Here is a 27,627-nt window from a genome sequence, read left to right on the forward strand (position 1 = left end):
TTTTCGAAGTTCTTTCCAAAATAGTTTCAAAATTTTTAAAATTTAGGATAGATGGTTTTTCCAATACAATACAAAAGTATTTGATATAGTAGAAAACGTACTTAATTAAGACTTGAAAGGGATTGACTATATTACTCACTATTATTATCATTATAATTTTAGTACTTTTGTATATAGTATATTTTTTTTAATAAATAATTCATAAATTGTGTTGCATCTACAATGTATAACAATTTTTTCGCTTAAGCATTTGAATTTGAAATTTTCGATTGAAATGCATTAAAATTGTAGATATGTCGATAATTATCTGATAAAATGTACTGAAGCACTAAATTGAATATAAAATTAACTTTCATATAATTTATATATGATTTGGGCTAATTACTGTTATAAATAAATTCATAGCTCAGAAATACTAGGTGGCTTTTCTTTTCAATTTGTGGAAAATGTTGTTTGAAGAAAAGAAGTTTATTTTTCAAGAATTTAATGTATAATAAATCAGAAATTAGAAAAATTTTCTAATTTTTTTAATTTTGTATACTTCTTTTTTGATCAAAATAACAAATTTTAGTAACATGATTCCTTAAAGGCTTTTAACTTTATTTTTTAGCAATTACTTTAAAAATCAAAATAATCTGTGTATTTCTAGCTCCAACAATATTTCAACAAAATGCTAACACCTATCTGAATCTAAAATATATATATACTTATATGTACTAAATATGTATATAAATGATGAGCGTTTACAATTTTATAATGAAAAAAAAGCAAATTCCAGTAATTTTTTAATGCTTTGTAATATATCAGGAATTCTGGCAGGTATTTGACAAAAAAAAACAACATAAAATAAAAAACATAGCAAAAATCCTTCTATTAATATTAAATATTGTAAAATAAGTAGAAATTTTTTGACAACCCGTAAAAAAATTTCAGTTTTAATCATTAATTCCAGAACACTTCCCGAACAAAATATTAACCATATCCGCCCACAAAAAAAAGCACAGAAACATATTGTATACACATTGCTGTACGTAAATGTATGTATTTATATATACATTGCATATGTATGTAATATATAAGATATGTATTTTTTTTGCTCCTACATCTAATGCATTTATCGTGTATAATATATTTAATAAATATGATATTTTAAATGTATATAAGCCTTATCCCTTATATACACATATATTAAAATATATTACATATTAAGTGTATATAAAATGTAAGTATGTATATAAAATTCTAGAATTCAACATAATATAATCTATTTATATATTACATGTATATCTACTTATATTCATACACACTACTTTATTAGGAACATATTAACATTAAGAGTATGAAAATTTTTTAAGCAAAATACCTACATGAATAATGGACATGTAAGTCGTAGGTACGTACACCTCTGCTCTTATATTTTTTCTATATACATAATAATATGTCATGTACATATACGTACATATAAATGAAATAAATAACAAAAAAAACAGTGTCATAAATGACAGACGCAAATCCCTATAAGTTTTGAAGTTCAATCGGATATTATTCATAACACATCACAACTCAAAAAAAAAACAAGAAACAAAAAAAAACAAACAGTAAATGGTAAAATTATAATTTTCCACCTTTACATTATCATTAGTGACAGTTTGATATTCAACAGCAACAGCAACACCACCAGTACAATACAACATAAGATTTTCCTGTTCAAAGTAATAAGTAGAAAAGCAAAAATGATGGTGATGAAAATGAATGGAAATATATAATTATACAAAAATATATATGGATGTATGTATTACATACATACATATTACAAAAAAAAAAAAGAAATTTCAGATTTAAAACACAACGTCATACATGAATGAAAGGACGAAATGAATAAAATGTAAAAGTTTATCACCAAAGAGGAAAAAAGAAAAACAGTAGAAAAAAAAAACAACAATGAAAATGAAAGGAAATTAGAAATTCAGAAAAAAAAAAATAAGAATGAGTAAAATTGAATCAGCTTAATATAGAGAGTGAGAGAAATTCAGAAATTTAAAGAGAAAATTGTAACAGAGCAAAACAGAGAAAAAGAAAATATAGAGTGAGCTTCGAGAATCGTGAGAAAAATCGGGATAAAAAGAACAAAAAAAAAAAAAAGAGAGCGAGAGAGAATCAAATGTAATGTAAACGAAATTCTGAATGAAGGAAAATTTGCCACGTAAACAAAATTTTTCTTAAAATATTTTTTTTTTTTGTAAGAAAAATTTAAAAAGAAAAAATTTTTCCTTCTTTCTATAATAATTTTAGTCCTTTTTTTTTAAGAAAATTCTTATAAGAATTCAAAATTTTCTTGTTTATTTTTCGTTTTAAAAATTTAATATTTTTACTTGTTAAAGAGAAATTTACTTAATTTTAATGAATTTTTAAAAAAAAAAAATTATTTTTTTTTTTATTAAAACTCTTATAATTTTTAGAATTTCAATTTTAGAATCTAATTAAATTTTCCCGTTTTTATTACACATTTAATCGTTGAAAGCAAAAATTCTTAGAAAATATTATTGAATAAATTTTTAAAAATATTTTTTTTTTATTGCGAAGTAAAAGCTTTTATAGTGAATTTTTTTTTTTCTAGAAATTTTTAGGAAATTTCTACAAAAAAAAAAAAAAAATTAATAATCAAAAATAATTCATGCTTTTTTTTTTGTTCCAGCAATTTTAAATTTAGACTCACCGTTTGGCTATTATATTGCTGTTGTACTCCACAATAGCACATTATTTGTAAAGGAAAACTTATATTATGCATAAATTTTAATTGTTTTCTTTTAATTTTCATTTAAATTTAAAATTTCAAATAACACATATGATTATAACACATTTTATATGAAAAAAAAATTAAAATTGTATTATTTATAATTAAATTTTATTTTTTGAATATCAGCTGAGTTCTTCTTAAAATATGTTTTTAATTATGAGAAAATTCAAAATTTTTAAAAATTTATTTTAATTTTTTTTTGAAAATATTCTAAATTAAATTTTTAATTTTTATATTAGTGATGAAATTTTAAAATTTAATTTGCCATATTTAATTCACTCTTATATTTTTTTTTAAATATATTTAAAACCACATAAGATTTTTTCTTAAATTTTTAAAAAATTGTACATTTAATAAATATCTAAAATTATATTTTGTATTCGTATGATTGGATTAATTTACAATTTAATGAATTTCTTCTTTTTCTTTTTTTAAATCTTAATACCTTTTTTATTTTTTTGAAAATTTTTATATTTAATAATAAACTATAAATAAATTGTTTTGTGCAGACAGCTTTTAATCGTTTCGACAAGTGTCGGCAAAATGCGTATGCAATTTTAATTTGTAAAATATTAATAAGAAAAAAATAATAAAATCAGAATAACAAGATAACACAAAAAAAAAAAAAACCGATTCTTCTAATATAGATATTTTCCCGAAAAAGAAATGAGATACATAAATAAAATACCAACTAAAATGGAAAACAAGAGAAAGTAAATATTATATTATATACTCATATTATATATGTATCCTTGTAAAATACGTAAAATATAACATTATAAATAAGATGTATATATGTATGTGTATGTATATTAAATATGTATATTTCAAAGTTGATCATATAATATACATCCTACACCTAATGTACGAATACATAAGATCTGATGATTTTTTTTATATAAAAAAATTTTTTTCATTAATTTTTTTTTTTTCCTCCACACTAAAAATATTTTGTTTGTTGTATTTTGTATACATATTTACCTATATGTATATATATATATAAATTACAACTACAAATAAAAAATTTCACTTTTTTAATTTCTTACTTCTTAGTACAAAATATTATATATTATATAGTTATAATATAAAGCTATTACATTTTATTATATTTTGTGTATACATGTGTATTAAATGAAAAACTTTAATGATATAAGGAAAAAAAAAATGAGAGAGGCACCTACAGAAAACAAAAAATCACTCTCTCATTTTATTTATTTATTTTTTTTTTATATTCTTCTTCTATTCTGTTAAATTATAATAAGCAAAAATCAAGCAAAAGCATTGAGTACATTATTATTAAAAAAGTCTCTCTATACTCTCTATTCAGTCATTTTAAAAAGCATTTTAATTTTTTTTTTCAACATACATATATAGTGCTGAGGATCTACTATATTTTATAGTAAATTTATTACATTAAGAAAATTTATATATTATTATTAATATTATACACATTATACTGGGAGAGTATAGTATTTATTTCTACTATTAAACAAAATAAGTATAATGCGATATATTATAGAAAACAATAGATGAAAGTTAACAACTTATACGAAAATATTTGTTATATTCCTTAATAAAATTATTATTATTATTATTTAAATATAGTTTAGTGTTATTATTATCCGCTGATTTATATTTGGTAAATGTTTCTGTGATCTCTCTCTAAATAAGCCCCTTTCTGGGCTTTCGTTTGTATAGCGAAAAGGGCGTCAAATGAAACATAAATTAATTTATCAAGAAATAAAATAATTTATCAAACATAGCTGAATGATTAGCTGAACACAACAAAATATTTTTATTATACGATTTAACTTACTCAATTTATCTAATTTAAGTAATTGTGTGTACTGCTATATTTTGTAATTCAGGACGTTATTTCCATTAATAACTTTAATTTAAATGGTTATTTTAACAAATTTTATTGTATAACAAATTCTTCATTTGTATTTGAATTAAAAACCTTTTAAAAACAAAATATTTCTATTATAACACTAATTAAGAGTATAAAATACATCAATTAATGAAGAGCGTTTGTGGGGCTTTAAATAAATTCGTGACATACGCAAAATTTGTAATATACTACATTATTTTGTAAATTATAAAAATTATCTATTATATTTTATATTTCATTAACAACAACACTATTTTGTTTTCTTCTTTTATTTGTAATAAAACTATATAATAGAGAGCCTTTTCATGTATAAATATAATAAACGTATATATGCAATATGTGTATATAACCAATATTATATTGTACATGATTTTAACATTATATGCTATAAGTAAATACAATGTACACGCGTATATGCCAAACTTTTCTATTTTTTTTTTCTCGTTTCTGCTTTTTTTTTTTATTTTTACTTATTAAAAGTTGAATTATGTACATATTTTACTGCAAACATGGTGAAAATATCATATTTAAAATGCAGTAAAAAAAAATACTACAACTTTTTCTCAATTATAATTGATTATGTATGTATATATACAAATATTATTTTTTTGAAGTCATTATTAAAATTTTTGACATAATATGAATATGATTAAAATTGCTTTTGACAGATGTCACAGTAATTTGAAGTTTTATTTTATAGGTGGTTAATTTTGAAAATAAATTTCTAAATGTACATTTTATTTATAATTTATTAGGAATAAATTATTGTAAAAAAAAAATTAACATATTTAATAATATCTAATTATAAGATAATAATGAAATATGATTTGTAATTTAATTGAAAATCAAGATCATATTGAATATAATTTGAATAAATTATTTGTAAAAAATATTAATTAAAATATTTAATTTCATTTAACAAAATTGTGCTAACAAAAATAAAAAATAAGTAAAATAAACTTTTTAATTATGTTTTGAAAATTTGTTAATATTATTCATTACTAATTAAAAATGTTGTTCAGCACTGTTTTTTACCTCATAATTATTATGTTCATTTATGTTAGAATGTTGAACATAATAGTGGAAACTTTCATTGATTTCGGATTTGCACTAAGTAGTGAAACTAAATTTTGAAATCTAATTCAATATTATTTATTTATTTGAGTATTTTCTCTCCCAAGAGAGTTTGCCATCAAATTTTGTTATCGAAACTAGAAATTCAATATCTTAATCTTAGTCAAATTTTATAAAAAATAAAGAATGGCATCCTAGGAATTGTTTAAATCAAATTAAATCCCGACATCTTATTTGATTATAGATTTGAATAATTGCAATACAGTAATTCCTCGCTTAAAATCTTAAAAATTTACGACTTAGTTCAACCAAATAGTTCAAAGCTTTGTGCATACTTAATGTTTAAGAAATTAAACATTAAAAGAAATTCAAAAATTACTTTTATGTAGGTTCAAATGACTTAAAGTGAGAAAATGCTATTAAAAAATTTTGGAGACTTATATGAGAAATTTTTCTATATCGAGGTGATTTTATGCGAGTGATTACTGTATTTAATGCTAAGTTGAAGACATACGAGTATAATGTGTACCGAGGATCAAATTCGGTTTGAAGCAAATTGTTGGTTTAAAAATTTTATATGATGCTGACAAATTATATGAAAATTGTTAATTTTTGTATTGATTATTAAGCAATTTTATATTGAAATTGTTTCAATGTTTAAATTGTTCTATATTTAATTCTCAATTATTAATGGGGTATTTTGAGCTACAGTGCGATGAACCTATGACTTTAATCGAATGTTTTATCCTTTATATGTCGTTCTTTGGAACATTGAAACTTTTCACTGGGAAAAAAATTAATATTTTAACTTTGTAATAACACGAATAAGACGAGAAGTTCAATAAAAATTTCTTTAAAAAATGATGGTCTAGAGTATGTATTTGAAAATTATTAGATTGAGTTGCATCTCATTCAAAAATTGTGTTCAAAAGAATATCAAAAGAAAGAAAAAATACTTTTTTTTCACATTTTTATTTTTTAAGTTAATTAAATTCTAATTAAATAAGTAAAATTGTCAATTTTATTTAAATTATAATGAGTTTAACTATAAGGATAAAAAAATAATTTTATTAAAAATTTTACAGACTTTACAAAAGTTTATTTTTTCTTCTTGGTTTTTTTTTCCATTATTTTATATGAAAAATTTAATTATACTTCTTCTATTGTGTTCTCATAAGACACAGTAATATAATTGCAACATTCAGATTAAAAGCATGAATTTATTTAAAATATTAATGTTATAAAAAATTTTCAAATGTGCTCATCAGACTTTCATCTTCAGCTCAAATTCTTGATTTTTTATTAAAACTTTTATAAATTTGCCTATGAAAAAGGTTAATTGTGTAAATTAACAATTTAATATTTAATTGTCGAATAGGAATCTTTCTAGACTAATTCATAAGTTCTTGAAAAATTTAAATATTAAATGGCAACACTATTCAAAAAAAAAAAACTTTTGTCCAAATTTCTATGACTAGACCATTAATTTGTCCATGTTTGTTTTATTGTTGTTTTGTTTTCCTGCTTTTATTTTTCTCTATTTTCTTCCTATTACTTTGCTAAAAATTTTATTCAGCAACTTAAAATATGTGTGTATGTATTCATATGGATGTGTGTCTGTACATATATAAAAATTTTAGAAATAGAAAAAAATTTAAAAAAAATGATCGAATAATAAAAAAACAAAAGGGCAAAAATGTGTAGACGTCAACAAAAAGAACAAAAAAAAAAAGAGAAAATTAAAATATAAGAGAAAGAAAAATTTTCCTTAAAATTTTTTTCCTCTCTGTTCTTGAAGTTTTTTTTTCGATATTTTAAGAGCCTACTACTGCAACACTCACTTGTCATTTTCTTTTTCGTCTTTTCTTTTGTTTTTTTTGGTAACCACTTGGTAAAATGTCTTTTAACTAACCAGCAGTATTGTAATACAAAAGTACAATGCTTGTTTAATTTTCTTTGATATTATTTTTATTTTCTCATTTTAAAAAAAAAAACTTTTCCAACTTTATTATGAAAAAATAAAACAAAAAAGAAGAAAATTTATTCTTTTTTTTATTATTTTTGCTCATTTTCTTTTTATTATCTTTCTACTATTTGATAAGAATGGGATAAAAAAAGTAATAAAGGATTGACGTCTAGCTTATCAATAAAATTTCTTTGTTTTATTTTTTTTTTATTTTGCTTTTTGTTTTTCTATTTCTTTCTATTTTTATGCTTTTACAGTTTTATTATTGTCCTAGGTGAATTTTTCACCCCCATGTTTTCTCCCAATTTTGTTTTTTTTGTTTTTGTTTTGTAGAGTGGACAGAATATACAAAACCATAAAACAAAAAAAAGGGAGAGAAAAAAAAAATTAAAAATACTTAAAATGGGAAAAAATTTTTCTTTTTTTTTTCTTTTTTGATATTTGAAAAATGACAGTTTTCCTCTTGTCAAGTAGCTCTTAGAAACCTAACCTACAAGTTGTTTACATAACTAAAATTCCAACATTTCACTTTATATATAAATTTTATTGTACTTATGTATAAAAACAAAGAGGCTTAATAAATGGGGGCGTTTTGACTTTTTCCATTGAATTCAAATTAATTTTCCAAATAAAAAATTGAGTTTTTTTTTTTCTTTTGTCTTTTATTAAAGAATTTTTTTTTGTATTTTGCTATTTATATGAACATGTACTTAAACATACATACCTATACAAATGTATATATGTAATATTTTTTATGTTCATAGAGTGTATGTGTTTATGATTAAAATAAATTTAGTTAGAGATTCAGATATGAATCAGTTTTATTTTTTTCTGTTTCAAGGAACCCCACACATTGTAAGTAGTTATAAGTATACTTATTTTTATATATTTTTATATGTAGAATTGTTAGTATGTATTACAAGATTTCTTTTTTTTTCAAAATCTGCATAAAATATAAATATTTTTTTTTTTATTAAAATACAAGAACATTAATACTCGTATAAGCAACAGCATTGACGTAAATTAAGTGAAAGATGAAAAAAAAATAGATGTTAAAGATATTTTAGTAAGAAAATCTGAATGAAAAAATCTTAGATTTTAAAATATAATGGTAAAAAAAAAAAATTTGGAAATTTGAGGAAAATTTTTAGACATTTGTGAGACCTATTTACTATTCTTGACAGTACTTTAGAAATTTAGAAAAAACTTTAGAAATTTCGTTTGAAAAATTCACTAAATTGTTAACTAAATCTTTTTTCTATATTGTTTTCATTTTGATCTTTAACAGATTTCTAATTTTCAGTGCATTTTTAATTTGGGTTGAACTATAATCATCGAATTTAGTAGTAAGAAAGCGAGTTATTGTAGATGTTTAATTGAATTTTCTTGAAATTTCTTTAAATAAACTTAAGATTCAAGAGGAACATAAAAAATTTAATAAATATTAATTAAAAATATTTGGAAAATTTGATTTTAATTCTAAAAATTTTTTACTTTTCTTAGCAATAATTTGCATAAAATTTAAAATTAAAGTTGTTTATTTGGAATTATAAAACTATTAGGAAAATTATTGCTGTGGTTGCAAGAAACAACTGTATAATTATTAGATTCAATCAATATTTAATTTCCTAATACCTTGATTTGTATTATGCAAACATTTATTGAATTTAGTTTAATAATTTCAATTTGATTTTACTTAGAACTTATAAATTTATACGTAGAGCTTAATGATGATAACTTTCAAATTTTTCCTTTGTATACAAGAAAGTTATACAAAGTAATAATACATGTGAAAAAATTATTTTAATATGAGGAATTTTGAAGAATTTTTAATTCATCATTTTGAAAATTCTCGAAACTCTAATACGCTATTAAGTTTTATCTCCATGTATTTATAAGTTCTTGCTGAAAGCTCGTATTGTCGAATTTTCTTAATTAAAAATTTTACTGTATTAATTGTAAATAAATTATCTACGACTGCGTCATGTTATCACAAATAATATTAGATCCTTTTTGAAACGAAAAAATTAATAAATTTGCTGGAAATTTTAAAATTTTCCATTGCAAAATAAATGGATTTTCTCTCAAAGAACAAACGTGGCAATTTTCTTTTTAAAATGTTTATTTAAAATAAATTATTTAAATTTATTTCCACAATATCATAATTATAAAAGTTGATATGAAATCTTATTGAAAGCAAATTTCTTCAAAAGGATTTTATTATGAAAAAAAAAAATTAAAAATCAAAGTTGAAATCACAAGATTTCATTTTGTTCCCCCGTCTCTATAGAATATTCGCTTTTTCGGGCAACCATTTTTTTCTTCTTTTAAAATATATTAATTATTATAAATAATATTGAAAATGAGAAGAAAGAAAGCAAAAACAAAAAAAAAATAAAATTTCCGTAAAGAAATGAAAAAGGATAGAAAATTATCTACAAGAGAAAAAGAAGAATTTTTTTCTTTTAAAAGGACGAAACAACAACAACAACAAAAAAAAAACAATATTGAAACAAAAGAAATGAAACAACAAAGCAAAACAAGAGAAACAAAATTTAATTTATCATAATTAAATTTTTACCATTTCTAATTTTTAATTCAAAAAAAAAATAACAAAAAGCATGGGGTTTCTATAAGGCGAATTCCGAAAGGAAATGAAAAAACAAATTTATTTTTTCTTTAGTTATCAAAAGTTGACAACTTTTCTGTTTTTAATGAAATACAAGAAAAAAAAAACAAGCAAGAACAGAATTAAAAGAAAAAAAAGAGAAGTTTTATAATTTTGGTTTTTGACAAGTAAAACTGAAAACTCAATAAAAACTATACAAGTTTTCTTAGTTTTTTGCATATATAACATTTATGTGTGTATGTGTGTGTATGCTTTATGGACACATACTTATGTACAATACAATTGAAAATAATTTAATTGAGTTTCTGTATAGTGCAGTTGAAAATTCAAGGAGAAAAACAAAAATTAATGTATTTTAACGTATTAAATTATTGCATACTTTTAGGGGAATAATAATAAAAAAATTTTCTTGCATATTAGTTAATTGTATATTTTTATTGTTTAATTTAATTTTCTTTTAATATAAATGTATGTACATGAATATAGTGTTTTATTTCATCAATTTCGGCCTCTTTTAAACTAGATGTTTAACATATGTAAATCTTAATGCGTTATAGGCTGACTGTTTGTTATTATTTTATAAAAAGTTTTTCAATTTAAATTGCAAATTTACTGAATATATATTTATATGTATATTAAAGCATTTTGTGTGTATAAAAGAATGTTTATGAAAATTTTAAAAATTTTATTTGGGATTGTTGAATAGGAAATTAAAAATTTTAAGGCAAAAATTAGTATTTACTTCTGCGCAATTATTTTAGGCTATTTGTTTTAGGCTCTTTCAAATAATTTATTCCTTTAAGCATAAAAGAACCTCATCAAGTTGTAGTTTCAAATAGACAACAATTTAAAATTTTGTTTAGTTCAACTTTTTTTAAAAATACCAAAATGCTTAATAAATTATTTATGTTTAGAATTTTATTTCAAGATGTACATACACAGATGTACATATTTGGATATGCACATAAAAGCCTTTTGATTTATATATATATAATATGAAAAAATATGTGTTGCAGAACAAATCGTCGAATAATTTTATATATTAAAGCTTCCTTAGACTTAAAAGATTTTAAATATCAAATAATTACTTAATGGAGAAAAAAAATTATTTCAAAATCAATTTGATACTTAGGTTATTTTATAAAATATTTACCATTAGTACATATGGAAATCTATTTGAATTATGAATGATAGTTGAACTTACCTGTAAATAAAAGAAAAAAATCATTAATTAATTTATTAAATTTTTAAAATTAAAATTAAGAAATTTTATTCTTCAAAAAAAAATTAATTAAATATCCAAATTTACTAACACTTTATTTTAAGGTAGCCTGAACGTATGCAATCAATATGAAAATTTACACAGAATGGTTCCTTATCGATAAAATTATGGTTTCAAATTGTTTACTTTTTTTTTTACTGTTACTCATTGTGCAAAAATTCAAATAGCAAAATGAAGGAATTAAAATTAGAAAAGACACTGTTAAACGAATATTAATATTTATGACGTGAGTCCTTTTACTAAAATCTTAAGAAGCACTGGAAATTCGACAAGAAAATCGTAAGATGATCTAAGTCGTACGATTTATGGCCAAATGAGGGGGGACCAAACTATTTTCTAATGAATTTAGAAAAGCAAAAAAATTAGCTTTAGAAAATTTTACAAAGCAAGCGTGTATGATACAACAAAGCCAAATGAGAACGAAATATCACTAATTTTGAACAGGAAATTATTTAAAATGTGCTGTTAATATATATTGTAAAATAAAACACTTATTTTTTCAAAATAATGACCTATTACAGATTATTTGAGAATATGTATATTAATCTCATATATGAAGTAAAAAGAACGAACATTATTCCGAAATAATCCGAATAATAACGATTAAATTGTGTGAATAAAGTTCGTTTTGGGGGTAGTAGAAATTTGTAGTTAGAAGCAGACGGAAAAATAAAAATTTTACTGTAAAAATTGAAAACAAATTTGTGAAATGTGCTAAAAAAGAAATATTAAAATTATGCATAAATATAACTAATGTACATAGACATATATCATGTCTATATAATAACAGATATATAACTAAACATTGTATGTATGTAAATTATACTTAACAATTGAAAATATTATTTAACATTTTTTAACACATTTTACACATATACGTGTCATCACAATTTATAATTATATGCATGTATACATATGTTTAATAAATTTATATAACTAACTGAATGTACTATATATATAAATATAGATATGTAGGTATATACACATAAATCTCAACATATTGTATATTTTAATATTGTTAAAACGTTAAAAATTAACAGAAAAAAAAATCAACACAAAACGTGTGTATTTTAGTTAAACATACTGCACAGCATCCTTTTTCTGGTCATTAAAATTATCCTAGTTGTTTAATGTACCTACAAGAATATAACGATTAATATAAGTATATATACATAATACTGTTATTAAATGTTAATATGTATATATACATATGTATGTATATTTATCTACTTAAATATTATTATCACTTTATAAATGAATACAATACATAGCTTCAAGTACGATTATCAATGGGGCGTTAACAATGACGCATGGCTTTTAATATAAATTCTCATCATGTACAACAACCAGAAACTTAAATTGTATAAGGGAAGAAAAAAAAAACAATAATAAAATAAAACAACAAAAGTGAAAAACAAACATATAACAGAAACATTAACAACAACAAGAACAATAACAACAATATTAGAAAGAGAAAAAAAAACAAAAAATCATCAACTATAAGGAAATTATCAAAAAGGGGATAAAAATAATGTAATGGATTTTGGATGGGTGGCTTGAATGGAGCTAAATTTAAAAAAAAAGAAAATAACAAAAAAAAAATGTTGAAAAGGTAAGAAATTTGTCATATAATTTACAGAACAGAAAGGACTTGATTTCGTTAGCAAGTTATCCATACATACATATATAAAAAGGTTAATATATAAATTAGAAAAAACAAGAAAGAACAATAAAAAAAATGGCACACAACAAGCAAAATAAGCGATAAATGGAATACAAAAGAGAACAAAAAAAAATGCAAGAATCATCATCAAAAGGAAAATTGTGTATAAAAAAAAAACGGCACAATTTATTTTAAAAAGGCACAAAAAATCAATGTTAAACAAAGCTAGAGAAAAAATATAAAAAATATTTATAGAATAAAAATTAAAAAAGGTTAAAAGAATCAATCTTAAAAATCATAACTGAAAAATCAAAGGAACTGCACACATTGTTAAATCATGTCTTTTCACAAGCAATCTACAAATTGTTTAAAGATAGTCTTAATTATAAAAAATTTGGTAATTACAATTGATTTCAATTTTAATCTATAATCCAAGTTTTTTTCAAATTTAAATAAATTAATAAAGAAATTGTCACAGAAAAACCTTTTAACCTTAAAAATAAATTGAACATTCTACAAGTAGAACAAAATTAACAGACAAATTTTGTTGTGTCAATATTGTCAAATGGTAACCCACTTATTTAGTTTATTAGCTAAATTAAATAGGCCAAATAACTTATAGAATAGGCTAACTGCGTACTTGAACCGATATAACACCCGATATAACCCGGTAGACCCGATATAACAAAAAACTTGGTATAGATCGAGTCTTAGCCGAAAACATTAAAGCTAATTTGGAAAAGATTGAAGAATGTTGAGTAAAACTTAAATGTTCTGGTTTGTACGGGATATATAGTTAATTTAATATAACATAAAAAGAACTAGGTTAAGATTTAATTTTTGGTCGAATTAGTAAAAAATTATTTTTATTTTAATAATATTTATTTAAATTTAAAAGAATAAAAATTATGTTGTACGCATAAAAAATTGAATTTAATTAAAATTAAATAAGAGAATTTAAATAAGAGTTTCTTTCATTTTATATACCATGACCTCATCTTAATTTACAATGCATAGAGTGTATGAAAATTTTTAATAATAAAGAGTATGATTATGTGGAAACAGGAGTAAATATTGTAATAATGTGAGGAGAAAATTTTTATTTATATAATTACATACATATTATATATATGTACATACGAGTATTGTGGTAGCAGGTATACAAATTTGTACAACATTCGAAATATAAATAAAAAAAAAGAAATACGTGTCAACAGAGTGTGCGAAACTCGATGGTATCCTGGAAGCAAAATGAACAGAATAATTTAAAGGTATAATGATAAGTTTTTTTTTCTTTTCTATCTCATTTTAAATAACTCGAATCTAGAGAGTATATCCTGCTAATATTTCACCATTTCACCCGTTTGTGATAGCGGGTAATTGATTGACTTTATTGTTGCTCTATTCTTCATACCTTTTTAATTCTAAATGAAAAAGTAAGAATCGAAAAGAGCTCACTGTTTTTCATAGTAAAAAGAAGACGGTTTTAAACAGAAATTATAAAATTATTCTTTCATGCTTTTTTAATTTCATTCTATCACGTTTGATTCTGATTTGTTTGTTTCCAAAAAGTGCGCTCCTCTTGCTTTTAAAGCAATGAAGAATATTAATAACCATTGCAAATTTCGCATAATAATCGCGCCCCTATTTTCCGGCGCTCATTTCATATGCTTATTTTCCATATATGGTAGATCCGGTGCTGCATTCTATATGACTCTGCTCAGAGAATACTGTCGATTCTCGAATCCCTTGTATTACCGCTATTGTTAACTTAATGAACAACGAGACGAACAGATAATCGAACTATATAAGAATAGTTAAAACAAAAAAAAAAGAGAATAAGTAAATGTGTACAGTAATGGTTACCTTTATATAGTATACACAAGTAGGTAAATGAATAAACATAATATTTATATGCAGTATGCCTATACGCACGTATATGCATGTATATTCACTTAAATTAATTATGGTTGATGATTATATGTGGTGAGAATTTTTAATTATTACAAAAGAATATCGTATATTTATTGTTTAAATAATTGTATACATAAAACTGAACATATATGTTATATTTGTTCTTCCTTTTAGCATAATCCTTTTAGTATCTTTTTCATGCGTATATATACGCATATATACATATGTATGTATATGTACACCTACAATTTTAATCATTGTTCGCACTTTTAATTCTAAAGAAACAAGCAAACTACAGAGAAAATTTTTATTTCACAGTCTAAACTGAATTAAAAATTAAACAAAAATCTGTTCAAATGTATATCGGCCTTTTGTAAGCGTAGGAGACCCTATAAAATGTAAAAGATTCCTAATGTTTTTAAATTGTATTGTTTTTAGTTCTCATAAAATTACAATGCGAATCCAAAGTGGTGATCTCATTCAAATTTTATTAATAAATATTTCCGAGAGATACGGTTTATTGAGTGTTCGAATACAATTTTTCGAATAAAAAATGATTTTACTTAAATATGTAAAAAATATGTTAAAGGGGATGCTCATTACAGCAGATAACGCGTGTACTAAAAAAGTTGGATAAGTCTATCTTTTCTAAAAATTTACTTAAAGTACTGCTTCTTTCATTCACTTCTTCATATTTTGCTGAATCAAACAGAACACGTTTACTGAACTATTTCTCATATGAAGTTCTCTTTGAATTGAATTTGTTTTTATTTTTTTAATGTTCTCGAATATTAGATTCTCTTTTTATAGTATTGCAAATTTTACCGTTGTATCTCTTTTTGTTTTCTGTTATTTTTTTTGAATTTTTAGCTAGCTTCTAACTAGATCACTTTGAATTCCCAAATGATTTTATGTAGGTTCACAAAACGGCAACACTCTTTGTATATTTTATAAAATTATAAGTAATTTTCGTTCTCATATTGCCTATAATATTTAAAGGAAAAATAATAAACGTGGAAATGGAAGAAAATTAATGATAATAATGTAATCGGTGGCGTGAATAAAGATATTGAGAGAGTGGATGTCAAAAGAAATCTAGTAAATGTTATGAATAATGAAATAATGGTGACGATAAGTTTATTAATAAATTATGTAATTATTATAAGTAAAAGCAATTACTCTGCCTACTTTAATTAGAATATTTTAATAAAATATACTTAAACTATTTTCTAACCTTATTTCGGGTTATTTCTATCGCGATAGTAAAAGAAACAGAAAACCGTACGTATATAATAATCTCCAACTTATAAAATTTCTCTGAGTACATTGCAATATAGAGTGGGGGTAAAAATAAAGAGTAAAAAAAAAAAGAAAGAGAAATGAAGCAAAATTTTTTGTATGAATCTTTACTGATTTTTCGTTGCTTAATAAATTACGTTTACGTGTAACTATTTTCTCTCTATACTCAGTATATATATATAGGTCTAAATAGAAGTATATAACTATTTTATATGTTTAAAATTCTTTAGCAAACTAAATTTAGTTCTTCGGGAAACTCTAATATAATTATAATAAATTAAAAAATATTTCTTAAATTTTTGATGTGAAGAAACGAGAAAAACAGGACGTGGAAAAAAAATATATTTTCTTAGAAAATAGATGATTTATGGTATGAGCTGGATTTGAAAAAATTCATGTACAAAAAGGATGAGATGTTTAGAAATTTTATTTAAAAGTTAGATATTTTTAAAGCTATGTATAACATTAATAAAAAGAAATGTCCATATTTCAAGAGCATAGTGTCGCTTATAAACATTTAAAGTGTAGGCAAAATAGTGTATTGAATACGATTGACAAATTAATTAAGTTTATTGTTTAGTAACATTTCGGTGGAACATTGTTTTTGTATCAATTTTAATATTGCCCGAATCAAAACAAAATAGTGAATTGTTCTATATTTGAAATCATGTTTGGAATTTGAAATCAATAAATTTTTTAATGTATTCATTCAAAATTTGATATTAAATCAATAACCTCTATTCAGTATTCATATATCAAGTATTGTGGAACTTCTCTTGCATGCATGATTTTTTATGCCAAAATTATAAGGCAAAATCGTTTACAATTATTGCTTACCCGCTAATACTAAATAAAACACTATTTTATTTCACAATAAATGACATATTAGCGACTTTGATGGCAATTATAGTGATCTTTCTGGGATTGTATTCAATGAAATTAAGCTCAATTGCGAGAAATTACCCACTCAGCTTACTGCATTGTAATTTGAATTCTGGAATCTGTATTTTAGAAAAGAAAATTGCTCATGATTTAAGAGCATCATTTAATTTTTGTTATTGACTTTATTCTTGAGTATGAAAAGTATTTTTGTTATCATGTTACGTAAGAACAAATTTTTTTTGTTTTTCATTAGAATTTTCAAAATGTTTGCAGACTTAATTAAATATTGAACAAGTTGTTCTCCCCCTAGCGTCCAATAAAAAAAATTAAATATTAAAAATTTCACGTGAATTCGAAAATTTCATTTATTATTGAATTTTATTTCACTCAAATATTTGTATGCATGTTCATTATTCATAGATAATCTGATTTTATATTTTATAAATATTTGACAGAAGAAAAATTATTTGATAATGGCCATACTTGTGATTTTCATTTCACTGCATTCTGATTTAGATTTGTCCCAATGGTTATTATTTGAATTTTTTTTTTATATTTTAAATTTCCACATGGTGGAAATCTCTTGTTCCTCTTTAACAAATCAAATATTTGAATTAAAAAAAAAAAGGAAGATAAATTATTTTAATAAAAAGTAAAATGCTTATAAAAAAAAACGTTTAAAAATTTTATACACAAAAAAAATTAAAAAGCAGCAATGTAAATTGGAACGAATAAATTTTGGATCAGGTGCTTTAATTTTCATTTACATTTTTAGTTGTTTACTTAAATAAAGATCGAAATCAACCGGATCCAATAGAAAAAAGCAAATAGAAAAAAAACAATGAAATTTTTTTTACATTTTATAAATTTTATATTTTATACTTTTAGAATTTCTCGTGTAACTCTCTGTTGACTAAAAACTAAAAAAAACAAAACCATAAAACTATTTCACTATACTCATATATTAGCAACATAGTCGGAATAATCAACAATAAAAAAAAAATTTATGTGGTTTCGAATTATTTGACCAATACTTTAACAAAAAATAAAAAAAAAAACTCGAATGGAAAAAAGCAAGAAAATATTGTGAAGTTTAATGTAAAATAAAATTTTGCGTAAAACATTTCCGTGGTTTACCCTTTCATAAATTTAAAATATACTTCAATGTATAAAATTTAATATTTAAATATACTACAATTTATAGGATGGATTGACTCAAGGGAATGCCGATCGGGAGATTGATTAAATATATAAAATATTTGTACATAGTGATAAATTTTAGTTATGTAAATTAAAACTTTGTAAATTAAAACTTATAGCTCATTCCAAATTTACTCTCAAAGCAAATACAGCGGGGCCGCATATATTCAGGTAAAAATTAATTATCATTTGAAGAGAATTTGAACTTGTTTGAAACAAAAAAATATAAGAATAAATTTTTTTTGTAACTGATGAGAATTAAAGAGGGCACAAACTATTTTTAGCATTTTTCCAAAAAATTTTTCAATTTTCATTCCCTCACATGTTATCATCTCTCGAAATTCGTAAAATTTCAATTTTCGACGTTTTATATTTTCGAAACTACAAGAATTTCAAAAATTTCTATAAAAATGAAAAGATAACGGTAAATGCCATACCATCGAAGAGTATAAATTTTCGTCAAATTCAATTATTACGTTTTTTTTTTTTTTTTTTTTTTCCTTCTTCACTCCTAGGAGGAATATAGGGCTAGTGCATGATATCTATCATGCCCTAGTTTCTATAGTCATAGAGAGTTAGCTAGGTAGGTTACTAGGCTATCGTAGTTTTTATTTATATTAAATATTTCAGTTTATTAATATTTACTGTTTATTTTTCTTAGTCTTAAGTGTCGAGTATTATGAATATTTGACAATTACTTGTATAATATTTATTAGTATTGCATATTAAATTATATAATATTGAATATAATTTTTATAGTGACCTGACCGGGGTTTGAACCCGAGACCCTTCGGTTAGAGGGCCGGTGCCACAACCACTGCACCAATGGTCACGTCAATTATTACGTTAACATTTATTTAAATTTTTTTCTTTTGCTCATCCTAAATGTATGCAATGTATCGATGTATTTTGGTATTACATAAATAAAGAAATTAACATATTACAGCTGGCTTTTTCGAAAAAAATTTTCACTTCTTCAAAAGAAAAATGCTTCTTTCCAAAATATTTTGATTAGACTCAAAAATTTTCATTTTATATTTTTAACAAAAAAAGGGATTTAAATTCTATTTCAGGACCGGTTAATTTAAAAAATTTTAAAAGTTAGGATTTCAAAAGTGAGTTTCAAAACAGTAAAATATTATAAATGAAAATGCAATAACAATAAGTAAGTATACAAAATGGTAGAAGAATGAATGCAATAGAGGATTGGAAATTTAGAGAAACCAAGCAATGAAATCATGAAAACTCTTACATATTTCTATAAGGAACATGTTTTACTTGTTTTCAATTGCACATAATATAATAAATAAATGATCAAAACTAAATTGTCATTCTAGAATGCTTCAACACAGTAAAGTTAATTCTTTATATACCATTATGGTATATAAAACTATACCATTTAACTTTCTAATTTAATTTTTTAAAATGTAAATTCTTAGCATATTTAAATTTAATTTATAAAGTTGGGTCAAACCAATGGTTTGTATTGTAGCACTTTTCCCTTCAACAAGTGAAAATACTGCTTTTAAAAATAGTCTATGTATATCCACCACACTATTAAAATTTATTTTCATTTATAAACGAAACTATTTCTAGGATTGCATATATTTAGGATGAACCATTTATGCAGTCTTTAAAATAAAGCAAAAATTAATATAAACAGGGGTTAACATAATGCTCGATTTTAAGGGTTAATTGTGTGAGTTAAGAAAAATAATTATATTTTTTAGTGTCATGGAATTTACCGTTAACTTTTTGCGTTTATAGAAATTTGAAAAAGCTTGCGGTTTCAAAAATATAAGGTGTCAAAAATGCAAATTTTACAAATTTCAAGAGGCCATAACTTGAGAGGGGGTGGAGATAGAAAAAAATTTTCTTCTAACGAAATGAACTACTTGTTAATGTCTAAAAGCTCTTAAAATTTCAAGCTTCTACAGGCTGGGGTCTAGAAGAAAAACGACATCAAAAATTTGGAAAAAAAGGACTGCAGATAACGGTAAATTTGAACGGCCATTTTGTTTTTCTAAAGTTTAGCTATAGTATACCGCGGTAGGGGAAGCAAGCCACTGCCTTTCTACGTTTGAAAAATTTCAAAAATGCTTATGGTTTCATTGCAATAAATAGTTAAAATAGGCCATTTTTAGTGCTTTAGGGGGGTATAACTTCTATAGGGGGGGAGATAGGTAAAAATTTTGTTCTACGAAAATAAGTATCTAGTAAAGATCTATGTACGTATTAAATTTCAGCTTTCGATCTTTAAGAATGTAGAAGTTTTGTAAACAGACACACGGACAGACGGACGGACGGACGGACGGACGGACGGACGGACGGACGGACGGACGGACGGACGGACGGACAGAGTGAAACTAATAAGCACTTTTTTTCAAAAAATTTTTGGAAAAGTGCTAAAAAAAACGAGCTTTCTCAAATGACTTGATACTTGATACTCACCCTTTGATTTTACGCTCCTAACATTATATTTATTTTTTGGCATCATAATTTTGAATGAAATCACTAGAATTCATGATTTAAATAACTGTGTTTAATCCACAGTAATTTACTAATTTCCAATAATAATATCGGGTGCTTTGCATAATTATTATGAGAATTTTTAACTCATATATACTCGTAATGTAAAAAAAAATAAATTTCTAAAAAATTAAAAATTTTTGTATTACGAGTATTTAAATTTTGGTTTTTCCCAATAACTTTTATTTATAACATATTAGTTTATGGATATTATCTAGTCATTTACTTATGACATATATAAGCGAAGTTATAGGTCAAATGACCATTAACGCACTCATTATTAATTTGTAATGAAAAATTTATGCGTATACTCAGTGGTTTTGAAAAAAAAAAGAAACAAAAAACAAAATTAAATCGAAAATATTTTTGAATTAAAAAATGAAATTATTAAATTTTGTGAATTTTTAATTGTTATACACAACAATGATGTAAATCAACTGAATAAATATAAATGTGTGTGTGTGGGTATATTGTTGTCAATGTGGTCGGAAAAATTGAAATGTGGCTAGAGGGTGATTTGGTTTTTATTTTTTAAAGTTTTATTTATAATTTATTTTTGAATGAGGTTTCGATTATTCGCAGTATTTTTTTAATTTAACAATAAATTTGGAAAAATATGCTATATATATATATATTAACTAAATTTAAAATTTAATTAGACTAATTTTATTAAAAATTTTGAATACCTTTATAATAATGAAAGCTTAACTTAAATTTTGAGGAAAAATTTTATTAAGTATTTAGGAAATTTTTTTGATATATTTTTTTAATATTTTGTATATATTTTAAAATATATTGTGTACAATATAGACTTATGTTTCTTTAATATTTTGTAATTTTTAATTTCAACGTAATATATTAGGGAAAAAATTTAATTCATATTGTGAACGAGTTAATTATGACAGAAAAAAAAATTTTTTTTTTTACATATTTAATAATTTTCCAGCTGTGAGCTGTGAGTTATAAGAATAAATCATATTAACCAACATCATGCAATATCTTAACTATATATTCATATTTTTATAATTTTACATTAAGAATAATTATTACAGTATATATATACAATACATACAAATTTACATAAACACGTCATATTTAAATTTATTAAAATGGAACGGAATAAAGGTAAGGAAATTTAAATCAATAACTTGAGTAAACAATATAATTTCCGTTATGTAAATAATGTAATAATTTACATTTATTATTTAATATAATAACACATGCAAAATATACAATCATAATATTGATTTTGTAAACACTTTATGAACAAACATACACATATGTAAGGCTTTCAAATTAAATATTGTTATATTATAAGCTTTTTGCTTGGTATATAATTAAGTATTGAATGAAATAATCAAAAAATTTGTTAATTGTTAGGATTTTAAAAATGTTTTATACATTTATTGTGCAATGCATTGTGCATTCCTCTTTCTCTTACTTAGTATATTAAAAATAAAGGTATTAAAGGTATGAAAAATCGTAGATAATTTATAATAATAAATATTAAATTTTAACTGGATTCAAATTGCTATTCGAACTATTTGAATTTTGACAGTATTCACATTGATCGTGTTCTATTTTATTGACATTTTCAATAAATTCAATATTTGAAACAAATAATAATTTTCCCATACATAGATATTATAAATTTTTATAATGTCCTCCAAATATCCTTTTTTTTATATATGAATTTTATATATGGAAAATTTAAATATTAATAATTTAAAATATTCTATATTCTGACAACACACACTAATAATTCTTTATAAATCTATAATATGTGCTCGCTATTTTTATTACAAATTTTATATTTTGTGTGGACATTGATAATTGTAAATAAGATAATAATACCAAGGTACATGTACTATATTTGCATTTGAATTAAATATATTCAACAATACATACATACATAAATAAATTTAATATTATTATAGTGATAAATGAAAAATTCTTTTGAAAATATTACATAAATTGTAATTGATGAATAAATAAATGGAATTTAAATGAAAAATATTTAAATATGCAATATGAACAAAACGTGTAAAAATTTTATTTACATTTTGTATATACTATCCCTGTTAAATTTATTTATTATTGTTATGGAATAAAATGGTGAATAAAAGGATTTGAAAAACCTTTTTTTTTTTTTAAGTTATATCACGTTGTGTGGATTTTAAAAATATTACAATTTTAAATAAAATGTAAATTCCTTAAAAAATATTGTAAAAATAATTTTTGATTTAAAATTTTATAGGATGAAATTTTATTTTCTATCTCGTACATTCTATGAAATTTTTCAAGTATAAATGAATAGAGATATAGATTTATATTTTAATTTTCAGCTAGTTTCACTAGTAGTAGTAATTTAATTAAAAGATCAACTCTGGGCAATTTTTAATACAATGGGCAATAACAATATCGCGACCGTACAAAAAGAGAATTAAATCAAATTCTCGAAAAGAAAATTTGTATAATTGCAGTTTATTATTCTTATTTTCTGTTTAATATCTCAATTGATTGAGTTTAATATTGTACAAATGCAAAAAAAAATAATTTATTTTATAACCAATTTAAATAATTAAAATCCTATGATTCTCGGCTCGGGGTTTCTATAAACACAAATAAATCACATTTTTGTCTACTTAATTTATTAGTACAGTCATGCTTTTAGTTAAATAACTTGAACTCATAATACAAAGTTTTGTGGGAGATTTTTTTTTAAATTCATTAAAGATCTATACATTTTCAAAAACGTCTTGAAAAATGAGCTTCCCAAAACTATATTTTTATTCCAAATATATTATGGATATAGGATATGAAGGCAGAATACCTCCATACGAAAAAACCATAATTTTCCTATTTACAGTGGTGCATTGAAAATTTCGACTACGAATCCAATCAGAAATATTATATAGTAATTTGGCTGATTGGAATAATATTGATACCTAAGAGTATTTCAAATCTACTTCTCAATTAAATTATAGTATTTACACCCCAATCTTTAAATTCATACCGTTTAATAGAAAATCATAAATCAATCAAATTATTTCCGATGTATTTAAAAGTTAAAACGTCTCCAAACACTCACAAGTCATAATATCAAAAAGAGAAAAAAAAACAAAAAGTAATTACGTCTGCAATTGACATAAAATATTCATTTGTTTTCAGTTTAAATAATAAGGAAGTAAAAAAGGTGAACAACTTTTGACATAACACAAGCTCTCAAAAGGATAGCCAATAATTGTGTATACTATATGTACATATATATGATATATATACGTATAATAAAAAATTAAAAAATTTCATTTTACCCTAATGAAATTTTAATGAATTATGGGGAAATGAAATCAAAGTAAAATGTTACAATATAACAGGTGAATCTGAAAAAAAAAAATAAAATTACTGTCACCGTTAATCATATATTATATGAAGTTCAAAAGAGTTAATTATTGCCACATAATATGGACATAATTGTACACAATTATATGTATGTAATATATGTATATACACTCATAATATTATGTTTTAAAATTATACATTAAACTTTAAATAGTATGCATATTAATCTAATTAATTAGAATATAAAAATTTAGGAAGAAATGACTTAAAAGTAAAAATAAAATAATTTTATAATGCCGTGTGGTATACAAAGTTATTTTAAAGGACATTTTGGTCTATATATGCAAATTAACAATTTATACATAAAATAACATATTTGTCTTAATTTGAAATTCGACGTAAAAAACCTATAATTTAATGAATAAAGGGCATTATGTATATTATGATTTCAAATTCTCTTGAGATATTTTGATTTTTGACAGTTTTGTGAAAGTCCCGCGCTATAAACTATACATAAAGAATATAATATAACAATTTAATTTTATTTATTTCTTATACCAAAAAAGTAACAAAATTTGTATCTTATATATGCTTAAAAATATTATTTAAAATTAAAAAAAAATCACCATTTTAAATGCAAATTTATGTAAGAAGAATCAATTTACAACAATGAAAAAGAGGAGTCACACAAGAAATACAATTAGCCCTTAACATTTTTGTAAAAGCTTCTTCATTTAATAATGTTCTTTTAAGTTTTAATAATGTTCATCACCGCACAATTAAAATGAACCATCATAATTTCCTACCATATATACGTACACCGCCATAACACATTGAAATATTTTCAATAATTTAATTTAAATTAAATCAGAAAATAGAAAAATAATTCAATACCCCCTATTATTTTATTTTTCACTTCTCTCTTAATTTTTTGTTCAATATTTTCAACCCTTATTTTAAATAAGTGTACATAAGTAAACCGAATTTCAAATAAACCAAGTGTTGATTGCTTAATATAGGCATTATATGAATTGATTAAAAAAAAAAGTATTTTGTAAATGTGAATACCACACCATTCATTACTGCACGAATCTAGCAACATGTATTATATTATTAATATATGTATAACAAACAGATTATAATAAACACCTATACATATAGAATATCACGAAAGAAATCTATATACATACATTATGATGGCAATGGCATATTCCACAAAAAATGCAAGTAAATCAGTGCAAAAAATTTGTAATTTAAAAGGAAAATATCCGTAAAATAAATTATAAAATGAGCATTAAAATATTTTGTGCATATACTTAATGGAATTGTTATTATTAGTTAGTATGTGTGCATTTTATATACAAGATTATTGTATGTGAAAAATGTGATATAAAAATTAGTAAAATTCTCACGAATTTTCATAATCATTTAATACATCATTCAAATGAAAAGTTTCCCTTTTAATATTTATTATTTTTGTATTTACTAAAATTATTTAGAGTTTTTTCTGTTATATTTTCATGTTTTAAAAGTTAAAGTTTCAAATTTATTTTTATCTTTCATAAATATTTTATTTTAAATTTCACTACCTTCTATTAGTGTAGTTATTCACTACCATTAGTAAAGTGAATAAAACCAAATGTGATTTCTCTAAATGAAAATATAAAAAAAAACAAAATACCCTAATACTAATAGGGGACTTGAACCCAACCTAATATATACCTGGATGGTCATAAACTCCCAAAATTAGTTAAACTGATTAATCATTAGTTTTGCTCTATCGTGTATATCATTAGTTTTTTCCAGGAAGGAAGGCACGGAGGTGCTGTTTTTTCAATTCAGTCATTTTGTCTAAACCCTCGGCTCTTCAAGTCGAGAAACCTCGAAATTTACAAGCTGTTCCAAACGCGCCCTATGTTTCATGACACAGTTTCTGATTTCCTTATTTACTTTCGGAACACTCAGATCCCTATGAATGTCATTATTGTGCACATTCCTATCACCCACCATATCACGAAGGACTTTGTTTTGGAAAGTTTGCTTGGCACAACCCCATAATGGGAAACCATATACGTCCATATAAGTTTTATCATTTGGTTATAATATCAACCCAGGAGCCAATAGTTATCTCTCGATATTTGTTTTCTAATTCTAATCTTTTCTTCTTAAAAAACGATAAATTAATACATAATTAAAACTACAATAATAATAAAATATTGAAATGATCATTACAATTAAAATGCATTATATACCAATCCTCTTATGTATGTATAGATATATAAGGAGAGCAACACAAATTTTCTCTGGATTAAAGAAGACGGGGATCAGTTTCAATGTTTTCTATCAAAATGTTAACGATTAATTGTCAATTTAAAAATTTTTAACTTTAAAATGAGCATTCTTGGTTCCATAAATATTGCTAGCTTTGAACCTTACAATTTTATATTATCCATAGGCTTATTTACAAGAATGCTATATTAAGGGCCATTCTCTAATATATATATATATATATATATAAGTTGAAGTAATTTCATGCAAATCCCTTGTAGATTTAACTCAATTATAAACAACATATTAAAATACAAATATATTTTAACCACTGGTACACATATAATATTTATAGATATATAAAAATATTAAAAACAAAATTATAAATAAATTGGATTTTATAAACAATTCGTTTGTTCTGATTCTGATGGAAAACCCTCCGGGAAATAATATATTTGTGTGACAATTTAATCTAAAATAATATAAAGGGTGATTTTAATAAATTATTTTCTGCATATTTTTATTTTTTCTTTTCCTGGTAATTAAACAAAAATAAGTCAAGGTAAATGACTATATGAAATAATTTTAATTTTATATACGTATAAAATTATTTAAATAATAATTTGTAATTTCATTTTAAAAATTCTAATTATAAATTTTCTTGATACGTAAAATAGATGATTTAAATCTCTCCCCAATGATAATATTTCAAATGTACTAAAAATTATACAAATAAATTTATTAATTTTCATATAGAAAATTTTTGTAAAATTCTACAAATTTTTCAAATAACAAAATGTTACTTTAGTAATTTAGAATACCAATTGTGAAAACGCATACAAATCAATACAATTAAAAATTTATAACTACGTACACCCATAAGTATATATA

The 27,627-nt window shown here is 22.7% G+C and overlaps 2 protein-coding genes across 6 annotated transcripts in view; both read right to left on the minus strand.

Moving 5' to 3' along the window:
* LOC129615802 (protein alan shepard) overlaps positions 1-2,814 on the minus strand; it is a 117,437-nt gene extending 114,623 nt beyond the window's left edge. For 3 of the 4 annotated variants that reach the window (XM_055531176.1, XM_055531173.1, XM_055531179.1), the window contains exon 1: positions 2,717-2,736. Coding sequence is in view for 1 of the 4 variants with exons in the window: in XM_055531177.1 (XP_055387152.1) it covers positions 2,717-2,788 (72 nt within the window). In the remaining 3 variants the exon portion in view is untranslated. Of the gene's footprint in view, positions 1-2,716 lie in introns of all 4 variants that reach the window. The other variant, XM_055531177.1, reaches the window with a different exon arrangement.
* Positions 1-27,627, minus strand: part of LOC129615803 (protein alan shepard-like) — a 160,979-nt gene that overhangs the window by 23,081 nt on the left and 110,271 nt on the right. The window contains exon 3 of one of the 2 annotated variants that reach the window (XM_055531181.1): positions 11,395-11,561. The exons of the other annotated variant lie outside the window; for it this stretch is intronic. Within the exon in view, the coding sequence (XP_055387156.1) occupies positions 11,496-11,561 (66 nt within the window). The 3' untranslated portion in view covers positions 11,395-11,495. Of the gene's footprint in view, positions 1-11,394; positions 11,562-27,627 lie in introns of those variants that run through there. 2 annotated transcript variants of the gene reach the window in all.

This window comes from Condylostylus longicornis, unplaced genomic scaffold, assembly GCF_029603195.1.
Source record: "Condylostylus longicornis isolate FDR11 unplaced genomic scaffold, ASM2960319v2 ptg000148l, whole genome shotgun sequence".
Classification (NCBI taxonomy): domain Eukaryota; kingdom Metazoa; phylum Arthropoda; class Insecta; order Diptera; family Dolichopodidae; genus Condylostylus; species Condylostylus longicornis.